The sequence below is a fragment of the Giraffa tippelskirchi genome, chromosome 7, assembly GCF_054371585.1.
Source record: "Giraffa tippelskirchi isolate mGirTip1 chromosome 7, T2T-mGirTip1v1.2.pri, whole genome shotgun sequence".
NCBI classification, from domain to species: Eukaryota; Metazoa; Chordata; class Mammalia; order Artiodactyla; family Giraffidae; genus Giraffa; species Giraffa tippelskirchi.
In genome coordinates this window covers 58,464,492-58,478,751 of record NC_137281.1, presented here as the reverse complement: position 1 = coordinate 58,478,751, position 14,260 = coordinate 58,464,492, and the positions used below count along the sequence as shown (strand labels likewise).

The 14,260-nt window shown below is 51.8% G+C and overlaps 1 protein-coding gene across 1 annotated transcript in view; it reads right to left on the bottom strand.

Annotated features, from left to right (window-relative positions):
• Positions 1-14,260, bottom strand: part of FA2H (fatty acid 2-hydroxylase) — a 55,973-nt gene that overhangs the window by 2,250 nt on the left and 39,463 nt on the right. The window contains exons 3-6 of the mRNA XM_081508693.1: positions 10,525-10,667; positions 9,803-9,909; positions 2,119-2,291; positions 553-805 (exon numbers count right to left, since the gene is read on the bottom strand). Of these exons, the coding sequence (XP_081364819.1) occupies positions 553-805; positions 2,119-2,291; positions 9,803-9,909; positions 10,525-10,667 (676 nt within the window). The remainder of the gene's footprint in view (positions 1-552; positions 806-2,118; positions 2,292-9,802; positions 9,910-10,524; positions 10,668-14,260) is intronic.

Sequence of the window (14,260 nt, the reverse complement as noted above, 5' to 3'; positions counted from 1 at the left end):
TTTTGAGCCACGCTGCACAGCTCATGGGATCCCAGTTACCCAGCCAGGGACGGAACCTTGGCCCACAGCCCTGAGACTGCTGAGTCCCGACCACTGGACCCCCAGAGCATTCGCAACAGTGTTTGATCACATGCTGAAGTGATAATATTTTGGTTTTATTTGGCCTGATAAAGTGTATTATTTACATTAACTTCATTGGTTTAATTTTACTTGTTAATGTGGCTCCTAGAAAATGTAAAATCCCATCTATAACTCACACTGCATTTTATTAGCGAGTGTGGGACCCCCCTCCCACTGACACAGTTTCCCGACAATCACCTTGCTTTCTTTCCTTGCTGGCACTTATCACTGCTCTGAAATGATCTTTGCTATTTATTGCTTTCCTGGTTTTTCTGTCTCTGTGCAGCCCTCTGCTCCAGGGCCTAGGATGGGAGTCCCCAGCTTGCCTGTGAACCCCCAGAACCAAGGCAGGCCCGGCTGCAAGCTCAGCAGGGGCTGTCAAACGGGAAATGAGCAGAAGAGGGAGGGGGGCGGCGCATGGTGGGTCCTCACCCGACCGATGGTGTGCAAAGTGGTGCTTGACGTGGTGGGCCTTCAGGTGGTACAGGTAGGAGCCCTTTTGAGGAGAGCCGAAGTGCAGGTAGTAGTGGGTCAGGTCATAGATGACGTAGCCCAGGAGGCTCCCCGCAAACACGGTGCCAGCCACGGCCGCGGACAGGATGAGCCGTAATAGCACGTAGAAGAAGGCTATCACCAGGGAGGCCGGCACGGGTGGGAAGACCAAGCGGGAGGTGTCGAAGGGCGACTGCGGAGAGAGGCTCACACGTCAGGACACGCCCTGGGCCCCGGGGCCTGCCTGCGGTCACACACAGCACGCTGGCTGGAGACACTCCTTCGGGAGAGGGGGTGGAGCGGCCCAGACGGTCCAGGGAGGGTGCAGGCCCCATCAGCAGCTTGGGGAGGGCGGGCCACCAAGTCTGAAGCCCTGGAGAGCTGGTCTGGCCCCAATTTCCAAGCCAGGACGGGAGCTGGAAAACTCCAGGCACATGGAGGTGGAGGTAGCGTGGGCAAGAGGCTCACAGGTCAGAGCATCTTGCTTGAGATGCTCTGCTCTATGCTCAAGAGGCCACTTTGGCTCTGGAACTTGCTAGGTGCTGGAGAGGAGCCCCCACCCCACCCGAGTACCACACAGGGCAACTAGACTGAGGCCTGAGGGTGATGAAGGCACACACGGTGGGTGATCCTGGAGCTGTTACCAGGCAGGTCCCCCACCCCAGGTGGCCTTCTTTGTTCCAAGGGGGTGTTGTCACATTGAACCAGACCACGAAAGAGCCTAGCCTTTGGTCCTGAAGCTTCACAAGCCAAGGGCCTGGCAGAGGTAAAATTTTAGAGACTGTGCGAGTATTCTGAGACCCTCTCTGGACTGAAAGAGGAGAGAGAAGTCAGGTGACTGAGACAGAACACTATCCTGATGTGGGCCTCCCTCCCCTCTGACCGGAGCAACAACAGGACCTGCGGGGCTCTGTGCCGGAACCCCAGCTCCTGGTCAAAGGGGAAGGAGGGGAAGGGAGAAGGTGGAAACCCTAGGGCAGGATGAGAACAGCACAGGCCAGGGACATCCTCTGGGGGGACCTGGCTTCCAATCCCGACTGCGGGGACCCTTATGTGTTGCCCTGAAGGAGCCCCAGGGTGGGTGGATGACCAACAGCATAGACTGTGGCGTCCACAGGGGACGCTGTCCTAGTGCGACCTTGGGTAAATGGCTTAGTTCCTTTATTTCCCCAAGCCTCAGTCTGCCACTCTGCAGAATGGGGAGAACAGTAGCACCCCTTTCAGAGGGAAGCTCCACAAGGTCAGTGATTCTTGCCTGTTTTGATTGATGGTGTCCAGAACAGCACATGGCACAGAGTGAGCGCTCAGTAAGCGTTTGTTGAACGAGCAAATGAATGTGAGGATTAGAGTTGGACACGCATGCTCACTCTGTCCACGGCCGGTTCAGGCTTGGACCCAATCACACACCCTTGACTTCTCCTCGCCCTCAACCCAACCCCCACCAAGATGGGAGCTCCTGAGGGCAGGCTTCAGCAGCATGGCCTTGGGGGGTGCTGCTCCGCTCACCTTGTGGTGCTGGCCGTGCATGGCGAAGTGCAGCATGATGAGGTAAGCGCTGTCGCTGGGCGGCTTCATGTGGAACAGGAAGCGATGGATGAGGTACTCCAGGAGGCTCCAGAGGAACAGCCCCAGCAGGAAGAGGCCTGGGAACGCTGACTCGGGCATGGCCACTGAGTACTCTGCATCGGGTGCGAGAGAGGGAGGTCAGGGGCTGGAGGCCCCAGAGGTCCTGTCCCACAGCCTCGTCACCTTGGGAGCTGCTGCCCTCGGCTCCGCAGCTGCGGGCCCGACCCCCACCACTGGGGCCCGTGAGTCAAAACACGAAGGAGACTGTGAGGATGTGTGTGGGCTTATTTAGGAGGAGTCCTGTCAGAGGACTACTGATGTGGTGGGTCACATTGATTTCAGGTATTGAACCGCCCTTGCATTCCAGGAATAAGTCCCATTTCATCATAGTACATAATGCTTTAATATGTTCTAGGATTCAGTGTTCTGGTATTCTGTTGACGACTGTTGCATCTGTATCCATGAGTGATACTGGCCTGGAGTTTTCTTTCTTGTGGTATTTTTGACTTTGGAATCATGGTAAGATTTGACTAGAGATCTGAGATATTCCTTAAAGGGACTGTAAGAGGAACAGCTACGGTCAGTGCTGGACCTCTGCCTGGTGCTATGGTCTGAGTGTGTTCTCTCAAATTCATATGCTGAAACATAACCTCCAAGGTGATAAGAGGTGCTTAGGTCATCAGATGAATAGGACTAATTCCCTCCTAAAAGAGGCTCAAGAGAATCTTCCCCTTTTTTACATATGAGTATACAAGAAGTCGGAGAAGGCAATGGCACCCCACTCCAGTACTCTTGCCTGGAAAATCCCATGGACGGAGGAACCTGGTAGGCTACAGTCCATGGGGTCGCTAAGAGTCAGACACGACTGAGCGACTTCACTTTCACTTTTCCCTTTCATGCACTGGAGAAGGAAACAGCAACCCACTCCAGTATTCTTGCCTGGAGAATCCCAGGGACGGCGGAGCCTGGTGGGCTTCCGTCTATGGGTCGCACAGAGTCGGGCACGACTGAAGCGACTCAGCAGCAGCAGCATACAAGGAGTCTTTGACCTAGAAGAGGGCTCTCACCTGACTGCGCTGGCACCCTGATCTCAGACTTCCAGCCTCTAGAATCATAAGCAATCAATTTCCGTTGTTTACAAGCCACCTAGTCTATGCTATTTTGTTACAGCAGCCCAAATGGACTGACACCAGAAAAGAGTGACCTTGCCTCAGTGGCCTGGAGGAGAGGGAGGAGTGATCCTGATGAAGCCAGCAGATCTGGGGGCTGTTGATGGAAGATGTTAACAACCAGGGGCCGGGGGGCCAAGAGGGTCAGGAAAACCCAAGGAGAGAGAGGTTCACTGAGAACATCTAAAAGCACAGCATATGAGGGAGATGTGAAAAAACGGAAGACGATTAGCCTGGAGACCAGAAGACTGGCGTGATATCATTATCATCAGGGGCGAGGCCCCCACGCCCAGCTCTTGGAGGGCAGCCTGCCGTCCTCCTGGCCCTTGTTTCTTTTCTCCCCTTCATTGATTCTCTAACTTCACAGGGACTTCAGCTCTCACTGTTTTCTTCAGGTCTACCCTTACCCTCTAAGTTTTACTTCTTTTCTCCACTAGCCACTGCTTTGGCTATACTTTCTCTCTCTTTAAAAAAGTGGCAGCTTTATTGAAATATAACTCATATATCTTACAATTCACCCATTTCAAGTGTACAGTTCAGGGATATTTGATATATCTACAGTTGCACAACCACCACCTCAATTTTAGAGACTTTTCATCACCCCAGAAAGAAACGCTTTACCCATTAGTAGTCATTCCAACCTCTGTCATTTCTCAGAGCCAGGAAACCCCTAATTTACTTTCTGTCTATTGCATTTTTTGATTCTGGACACTTCATACCAATGGAATCATACAATATGTGGTCTTTTGTGACTGGCTTCTTTTGTTTACAATATTTTTAAGGTTCATCCATTTTGTAGCATGTGTTAGAACTTCATTCCTTGTTAATATGAATGCACCATAATTGTTTATCCACTCACCAGCTGATGGACAGCTGGGTTGTTTCTATTTTTTTTGGCTATTCTGAATAATGTTGCTATGAACAGTCATACGCAAGTTTTCGTGTGGACCTATGTTTTTAGTTGTCTTGGGTATATGCCTGGGAGTAGAATTTCTGGGACCTTATTGCACCTATGTTTAACTTTGGGGGCACCACCAAACTGCTTCCTAAAGCTAACCATTCTCTTTTAACCTCCGCTGCCCCCATGACCTCCCAAGCCTGGATGAGCACAAAAGCCTGTTTCTCCACCCTACACGCTGAAGGTGGAGGAGGAGCCTGGTGTAGCCATGAGTCTGGTGCCTTCAACCTCAGCTAGGCCTCAAACACTGCCTGGAGATCCTTTCATATCTGCAGGTTCAGCTCCCTCCTCACTGCCCTCAAACACCCCCTTTCCCTTCCATCCAGCTTCCTAGTTCACGGGAAAGAGTCCTTGGGGTAGAAGAGAGGAAGGGGGAGAATGGCTCCTCCATAACTGTCCACCTTCAACCACCCCTGATTGTGCTTCAACCCTGTAACTTCGTGCTCCTCAGAGAAGAAGTGTGCACTCAGGTGCCTGGGCACTGGATGGTGGTGATGGCAATAATAATAGCAGCAGCAGCAGCAGCAAATGTGTATTCACCAGCCCCTACACACCAGGCGCCATTCAAGTGCTTTACACTTCACGTTTTGTCTCATTCCAACTTGACAAAGGAAGTGCTGGCATTGCCCTTGTCACTGAGGGTGTGGAAGTACAGACAACTTACATCACTTGTCCAGCTCACCTCACGAGGCAGTGAACAGCCCTCAGTCTGCCCCCCACCCCCCACCCCCTTCATCCAACTCCTCTGGGCATCTTCAACTTCTCCTCCACTGCTCTTCTGCTCACATTTAAGACTTTCTCATCATAGACGCAGTCCCTTCATAGCCAAACCCCCTGAAAAGGTCAGTTAGACTTAAGTCTACTTCACCTCTTTCCATTCATTCAAGCCTCTAAAGTCTGTCTTCTTCAAAGAACTATGAAAGCCATTTGTGATGTATTTCTTGGCAGATCGAAGTAATTTCTTCAATTCATCTCTAAAATTGGCTGTGGCATATGACGCTGGTGACCACTCTATTTTTGAATCTGTAACCACATAAGCTCCCAACCTGAGGTTTGGGAACACCCAGAGAGTCCTTGGTTGGATTTCAGAGTGAACCTGTTGACATGGTATCCCAAAGATGCACCTGTGTGCATCTTTCTGGGGCAGATCCACAACTTTCCAGATTCTCAGAGCACCTGGGACCAAAACGATCTGAACACAGAGCTCCACTCCCTGCCTGCTGGAATACTTGGCTCTTTTCTTCTCACCTTTTTTCCCCTTTTCCCTTTCTTTCTTTCCTTTTTTTTTTTTCTGCCATGGGGCTTGTGGGATTTTTAGTTCCTCAACTAGGGATTGAACCTGGGCCTTCAGCAGTGAGAGTGCAGAGTCCCAGCCACTGGACCTGCAGGGAAGGCCCTCGCCTCTTCTCTAGAGGCCCTCTCTCAGGCTCCACTGTGGAAACTGCCTCTGTCTCCAGGGTCAAAACCTTGACCCTCTCCTCTCAAATGCCCTCTGTTTGATCTAGGATGTCAGTCACACCCACCTGTCGACAACCCCCAGATCTGTGTCTCCAGCCCAGCCCTGGATAGCCACTTGCTACTGGGCATCTCCACGCAGCTGTCCACAGCCCCACCTCCAACGTCACCAGCTTCCAAACAAAGCTAATCATCCTCTTCTTCCTTCCCACCCAACTGCACCTCAGGGGGAGGTTAATGACTTCCACACATTACCAAAGCCTTGACTTATTCCTCTCTCCTGTGTCCAACCTGTGTCACCAAGCTCTGTCAGCTCCTTCTCCTTAATATCTTTTGACAGATAAAGTAAAAAAAAAAAAAAGCCAGACACTAAAGACCACATATGTAGGAGTCCATTTATATAGCACGTCCTGAAAAGTCAAGTGTACACAGGAGCAGGTTGGTGGTTGTCGGGGCTGGAAGAGGGGGAATGGGGAGCAGCTGCTCAAGGGGGTGGGGTTCCTTTTGGGGTGATGAAAACATTTTGGAACTAGACAGAGTGGTGGACTGAATCGTTCACTTCAAAATGGTTAATTCTGTACGTATCTCATCTCAGCTAAAACACGTCTCTTGAGTCAGTTCACCACTCTGACTCCCCCATGACCTTGTCAGCACCCCACAGCAGCTTCCTACTCCAACTCTCTGCCCCTACATGCTGCTAAACCCTCTTCTGCTGCCTCATTCTCTTCAAGTAAAGTCCAGTCCCCCAGCCTGGCACTCAAGGTCCATTGAGACCAGCCCTGTCAGGCACATCCCTGCCTCATCCCGCAGCCACCCCGTCTGGGGCCCACTGAACCACGTGGGACCCTTGGGGGCCCTACGCTCCCTTCCCTTCCCCACACATCTTTCCTTCACTGGAATCCCCTCCCTCCCTTCCTCTGGTAAGAAACCTCTGCAGATGCCCTTTGCCCTGGCCTGGGCAGGGTTTGAGCGAGGCCTCCACATCATCCTTTTATCATGTTGAACTGTGGCTCTGTTTTACTCATTCGCCCCCACCAGGTTATGAGCATTTCATGGGCAGAGTGGGTATTCTGTTCTCTATCTCCTGCACCCTTAACACAGCAGGTGCTCAGACACTCGTGGGAGACTCATGGGCCAACCCACACCTCTCTGGAGGGCTGGACATGGATAAGATTTGACCTGTGCTGTTCCAAAGGCAGCCTCTGGTTCTGTTTAAGGAAGCACTTCTGAAGGGCTGTGCCCAGTGTGAATGGCCAGGGAATCACTGCGGAAGGAGAGAATCCAGGAAGGTGGTGGGGAGGAGAGGTGACTTTGCAGCTCTCTGGACCAGATTCTGGGCCATTATGACAAACCATTCCAAATGAGTCTCTAAATTAAGAAAGGATTTTTCATGCCTCATCTGGAAACTAACACGTAACGCAGCTAAGATTCAATCCCCCAAGGACCCATCTCTCTCAAATCGGGTGGTAAGCTGCTCTGATGTCTCTGATCAGTAGGGCCTGCTGTGTCCATACCCGGGCCTGACGCTTGCCTTTCAGCACTGCCTTGTCTAGGCGGCTCTGGCTGACCAGATCCCACTCTGAGGGACGGCTGGACACCTCTAGGGTCCTTTGGGACACCCTGCTGAAGTGCAGGGTTCAGGTCTCTGCTCTGTACTATCTACATGCTTTCTCAACAGTAAAATATCCTACCAGCTGTGAAGGGTTGTTGCTAGAACACAGGGAATATAATACCTGGCTGTGTGATAAGTATGTATCTCGGAGGAGCCTGGTAGGCTACAGTCCATGGGGTCACAAAGAGTCAGACATAACTGAGTGCCTCCACTTTCACTTCACTTCTATGTAAGAATAATATACTGTATATGGACACATCATAATAACACAACACTCTTCATATGTTACAGGTCGCTGCTATGATCTTTAAGTATTATCTGTCAAAATACATCCACCCACGGTCCTCCCTGGGGGGCATTTTCTCGGTTCTCCTTGCAGGGCTCTGGAGGGTCCCTGGTTGCGGGAAAAGGAGTTTCCCTCCTAAAGTGCAAGAGTCCTTCCTTGCTGCATAGCTCTCTTCTCAGCAGGGAAAGGACTGGACATACAACCTCCAGGAACTGTGAAGGGAGTGAAGGGAGGTGAAGACCCTCTCTGCTTTCCAGAGCATTTTCACACACATGCACCTGTGAGTTTCAGCCTTGAGCTGCTGCCTCCGTGCGGCTTCCACTGCTCCTTGGCACCCTGAGTCTCCTGCATTTCCTCCAGTGTATCTCTTGTCCAGGAGCTGCGCTGGGACCCTGCTGAGTCTCCGCTCGCCTCACTTCGTGGCTCTGTTTTCCCTGCCTGGGCCTGTGCCTTGCCTGATGAGCCAGGGGTGAGGGAGGCGTGTGCGGCTCTCTTGCCACCATCGCTGGCATCCTGGTCACAGGCCAACTAACCCCCTACACTAGACCTTTATCAGACAGCACATTTCAGCTCTCTGCAGGGCCGTCAAATCACCCTCCCGGCCTTTCACCAGAGTCGCCTCTTATAGGTCAAGGCTCTGCCCGCCCCCTCACCCCAGCACCACCCCTGTCAGCCCATCAGGCTGGAGCTGGTACCGAGTGGCATCTCTGGAGGACTCCTGCAGAGGGACCTGGGCCAAAGCTTCGCATCCCCTTCTCCCTCCGGCCCCAGCCCCGTCGGCCCCGCCACTGTTGGTGATTGTTCAGGGAATGCTGGGCAGGAACAGTGGGCGATTCAGTGAGCAGGCCGTCTGAGCAACAAGCCCTGTGCTGTGCCTGAGCTATTCAGCGTGGGCAGAAGTGGGTAACCCTGGCTTGAGGGGTGTACACATTAACCCTTGGTGTCTGGGAGCAGCGTTAGCTCTGGGGGACTTCCTGCAGCTGGCTCAGCCCAACCCCATCCTGGATCAGGTGGGAAAACTGGGGCTCCCCGCGCTGTGGCCGTGGCCCCTCTCATCTAAACCATTCAGCCCTCAACTTGTCCTCCTGGAGGAAGTGGGCAGGAGACAGCCCCGGAGTGTGGAGAGAAGGAGCTTGCATTTGGCGCACAGAGGGGTTCAGAGGCTCACAGTCAGGAACGTGACGTGTGATCAGGAGAGGAAAGCCTGCCTGAGCAATTCTCAGTACCCTCTTCCACCTGTCCCCCCAACCTGGCTTCTGTCTGAGCCACTCACCATGGGCGAGCACTTTCCCAAGGTGGACTCTGCCAGGATGGACAGATTGCCTGGGCAGGTGGTACGTACCTGGAGGCCCAAGGTGGGTGATGAACTGGGGAGGCAGGCTGGCAGCAGAGGCCATGCCCACAGAAGTGCTGCCCAGAGACTCAGCCTCACAGGCTCTTCTCTCTGTCCCTTGCCTGCCTGGGTGGCACCTGGCAGCTACATCCTAGCCACATGACCCTGACCTGCTTGCTTAACTTCTTAAGGTTCCATTTCTTTATCTCTAAAAAGGTGTAGTGATAAGTCCCTTGCTTGTGGGCTGTTGGGAGGGTTAAATGAGATGGTCCCTGGAAAGTCCCAGGCATGTGATAAGTACCCAGCAGAGGTTACTGGGGTGACTCTGAGTCACAGCTTCTGCTGATGGGCCTTTGCCTGGGGTACACTCTAGGACACCTAGGATCTAATCTTTGTTTCTATTCTTTCTCCTCCAGGTTCTAATCTCTGTTTTGTTCGGAACCATTCTGAGTTCAGCTCTGCTGTCCTATATGGTGAAATGACTTCATTTAGTTTCCTGACAAACAACCCCAGGTCATACTTTTTCTATTCTTTGACTCAGTGGAAATCCCCTTCTTTATTGCTATACCACTTGTTGAAATGATTTAATTTAATGTGTGGCTGTTTCTTTTTTTTTTTAATTCCTCTTTTGGAGGGTGGGGAAGTCTGACCTTTCTTTTGGACAAGTATTTCTACAGATAGGCCTCATTTTAAAATGCTTGTGATGTGGTTTAGGGTTCTAAGGTCTAAGAAACTCAGGAGCAGAGAGAGCACCAAGGTCCCCTGCCTCCAGGAGCCATGGGAGCTGCACACTAGAAAGACTAGACATCACCTGTGGCGAAGGGCGCCAAGAGCTGGACGTTGCCCTGGGCGAAGGCTCCGTAGTAGGACCAACTGAAGTACAGGACCAGGGGGACCCAGACGATGGGGACGCTGTACCTGCAGGAAGACCATCAAGGTGAGAGAGATACATGCACAGCAGCTTGAGACGGCCCAGCTTCCCGAGAGACATACCTCTCCACTAGAGGGGGGAGGAGAAGGCACTAAAGCAGGTGCAGAGAGCACATGGACCTGCGGTCAAGGGACACTGCTGCGGGGGGTGGGGAGGGGAGGAGGAGAAAAGAAGAGCGGCTGTGAGTCTATCCACCTCGGTCTCCGAGTTACTGGATCAAAAAAAAAAAAAAAAGAAGAATCCCTGTGGCTACTGACAGTGCAGTTGTATAAGTGCTGGCCTCTCGTGGTAGAGGAGGTAATTGCAGGCAAAATAGCACCCCCCCCCCCGCCAGGGCAGCAGAGGCTAAAAACGCCTCATAGGAGTCTGAAACAGAACAAGAGGGATATTCAAAGCAGTTTTTGGCTACATGTTGGGTTGCCACTCAGTGGAAAAAACCATGCACAGGAATAGATTATGCCCATCGCATGTTCCACTGTCACCAAGAGCTTGCAGAACAGCTCTGGGCTCCAGGGAGGGACCCAACTGCCCCTTCCCCTTTGCATCTGGCTGGCACTATCAGGAGAGGGGACAGCCCACCATCACCCCAGAGCAGGACTCACCAGACTGTCTTGCTGAGGGCCTCGACAAAATCTGAGTAGAAGAGGCGGATGGGCCTGGACACTGGCTGGTGGACCCACTCATCATACTTCTCTCCCAAGTGGCCAACCTGCCACAGAAGGGGTTTCTGCCAGTCCACCAGGTCCTTCAAGAGACAAAGCCAAGTGAACACTTGAGATTCACACCTCTTTGTTCTCCTGGTTACAGCATCCCATCCCCCGCTCCACCTCAACTCCCGTGGTCTGTATGGAGCCACCCACCCTCCCTACTGCAGAGATCAGGAACTAACCATTCATCCCAACCCCTGGGCCACAGAAATGGGATCCAGGACAGGCCCATGGCCTAAGCTGGTGCAGTGAGCCATCAGACGCCCTTTCCTCTTGCTGGGATGGCTAGGCTGGTGGGGCATGACCCTGGAGTTGCCAGGGGAGCCTGTCTGAGGACTAAGTCAACACGGAGGGTGGTCAAGCCAGAAGCTGGAGACACTCAATTCTGCTGATGACATCGGAGCACCCAGATTCAGTACTGCATGCCTGAAGCTCAGAGTCTTAACCAGGACTCTTTAAGTACAGGAATCAATACATTCTGTAGGAGGAATCAAGTACGCCCATTCTCCTCCACCAAGGCCTTTCTTCTTAGTGGTGGCCTATGCGATTCATTCATTTGTCCATTCAAACAATCATTCATTCAGCACTTTGCCTGATATATGTGTTAGTTTGTTGGGAAAAATTAACAACAATGTGAAAGATCATCTCTGCTTCACACAGCTTAGTGCTGAAGCAGAGTTCACAGACTCTAGGGTCAGGTGCCATCACTTCCTGCGTGACCCTGAGGAAATTACTTGACTTCTCTGAGCCTCAGTTTCCCTAGCTACCAAATGGAAGTAATAATAATGGTACTTACATAAAGTACTCAGCAAGGTGAGACAAGCCAGGCAAGATAATTTAATGGTGATTCAGGCAAGCTGAGTTTGGAGGCGAATGATTGGTACAAATGTCTGAGTCTAGGGTGGGAGAGGAGGGCTTTGTACAGAACTGAGGTTTGGGTTGGGGCTCATATAGTAGGGAAGACTTAGCAAGAGGGAGAGGGAAATGGAGATGGGGAGGGAGTATGGGCGTAGAGATGGGAGTTGAGAATGACTGGGGCCCGTTTGGCCCCTTGACTTTGATCTGTGGGGCAGTAGAAAGAAATCTGTTGAGGGCTTTAGATGACAGAACACCCAGTATCAGGCCCAGGGGTTGTCACTTCATCCTCCAGGCCAGCTCTCCCCAAGGTGAGGATGGATGTGTACCCCAGAGGTACTCACAGGCTGATTCCCAGAGGTGGGGAGAAAATATTAGAGACTGTTCTTGATATATTTCTCTCATATATAAACCATATTTTAATGCTTTCTAAAGTACATAATACAAGAGTACCTTAGTTCATGCAAATAGTTTGTAGATAATTAAAATGGAGATATAATGAAGAATATGCTCAAAATGTTTTACTTATAGGGATGCAAGATCAAAAAAGTATGGAGGCCACAGCTCTGGGCAATGAGCAGCCCTTGAAGATTTCTGATGAGTCAGTGTAGTGAAGATGAATCTAGACCAAAATTAGTAAAAAAAAAAAAAAGAAAAGAAAAAAAATGACCTTGGAGTCAGGCGACCCCCTTCAAAGCCCGACCCTGCCATTTATCAGCCGTGGAATCCTGGGCAAGCGTCTACCTCTCAGAGCCTCTCAGCTCTCTTGTCTGGGAAGCCAGGTGTGCCTGGACCCCCCCACGCATGATAGGAGAGAGGGGTCCATGCACCCCGCATCTGGTGCTCAGGGGATTCAATGAACCTCCAACGCAGGGGGTCAGGCTGCCACTGCAAGTGAGAAGGGAGGCGGTGTCCGGAAAGGAGCGGAGAGAACGGATGTGGATATGTGCCAAGGAGGACCACGGAAGCCCGAGAGGCAGCATCGACTGGAACCCACAAGCCCGCCTTCCCACAGCCCCAGCTGGAACCGCCTCCTTGCACAGGCCTCCGTGCCACAGCTGGCCTGGCCCCAGCAAGGGTCCCCGCCCTGCCACGACAGCCTTGGAGCAGGGGGCGGAGGGTCTCGGGGCAAGTGGGGAAGGCCCCCAAGCATTCTCCCTGTGCCTGAGCCCAGGGGGAAAGGCCCAAAGATGCTGTGGTTCTGGCCATGTGAACCTGGCAGGTCCCAGGTGCTGACGGCCTTCATGCCTCTCAGGCTGGAAGATGACCCAGGGCAGCCTAGAGCCACCCCATACAGCACCAGTTACACCAGGCGACAGTCCAAACCCTGCCCGACTGGGACACTCCTCCTGGCCCCAGTCCTTACGTCTCCTTGACTTCAGGCCTTGGGTCTAGCAAACAGATTACTAGGCGCAGGCTGACTCATTCCTGCCATTCCTCTGCCTCTCGTCACTCACACACACACACACACACTTTCTCTCTCTCTCTCTCTCTCTCTCTCTCTTTCTCTCTCTGCGTCTCCCTTACACATACCAGGAAAGAACTGGAGGAACCAGCTAGTGGCCTGTGTTTACATCTTATCTTGCAACAGACCACAGAACCCCACCTCAGAGAAGCTCGGTCAGGAGCACAGCAAGAGCGCGAGGCTTTGTCCCCGTTGCACCAACACCGAGGGCTGAGAGTCACAGAGCCCTGGTTCCGTGCTGAGCGTGGTTCTGGATCCTTAACGGGAGCTAAGCCCTCTCATCCCCACCATACCCCTAACCAGGCAGGTGCAGTATTATTGCTGTCACGCAGATGGGGAAATGGAAGCCGAGTAACTTGCCAAAGACCGCTCAGTGAAGACATTTTTGATGAATTGGCCCCTTTATCACTGGGAAAGAGTCTCTGGTAGGACTTCTTGTCCTGAGTCCATTTCGTCTGATTTTTGTAGAAGCTTCCTCATGCTTAGTGTCTGCATGATCTACCCCTGCCCCCCCCCCCTTTTTGCTTTCCCCTTGCTCACGTCTTCACATCTGAAGTGCATCCCTGGCAGACAGTGTGTAGTCGAGTCTGACTTTTCCTTCCGGTCACTCTCTGCATTTTTAACTTTGTTGGTCATGCTGCAGGGCATGTGGGATCTTAGTTCCCTGACCAGGGATGGAACCCGCACCCCTTGGGTTGTAAGTGGGGAGTCTTAACCTCTGGAAAGCCAGGGAAGACCCCACTCTAACTGGAGTATTCAGTCCATTTACCTCTAATGTTTTCTTGCTATTTCCCTGCTCTGTTCTTCACTTCTTGACTTGTTTGCATTGATCAAGTATTAAAAATATTCTAGATTATCTGCTTATCTTAGCGATGCCTTTTTTATAGTTTTCTTAGTTGCTACCACCTATTTCGAGAGAAACTACTGGTTTTTATGTGTTTCACTTTTGCATACACATGACACTTAATTCAGTTTCAGCTACCTTAGATAAGAAAATCTCCAGCTGTGGCACAGCACTGCGAACAGGTAGACCTCTTTCTCAGCCAAGAAGCAGTTTGGGCAAATTTTTCCTGTTGATCCGTTTTCCTTTTATTTTGTGAAGCGAGCAGAAAACAGCATGGTATTTGTGAGCTTAATTTAGCTGAGACCCAGGGAGAAACGTCTAGGTGAGCAAAAAGCAGGGATTCCAGCCCAAAGGGGAAGGAAAGCAACCCTTCCACCTTAAGTGTAGAAATTCAGGTTGGCTGACTTCCTCCCCACTTTGAGAATGAGGACTCTGAGGCCCAGGGTGGTTAGGTGACTCTTGAGATG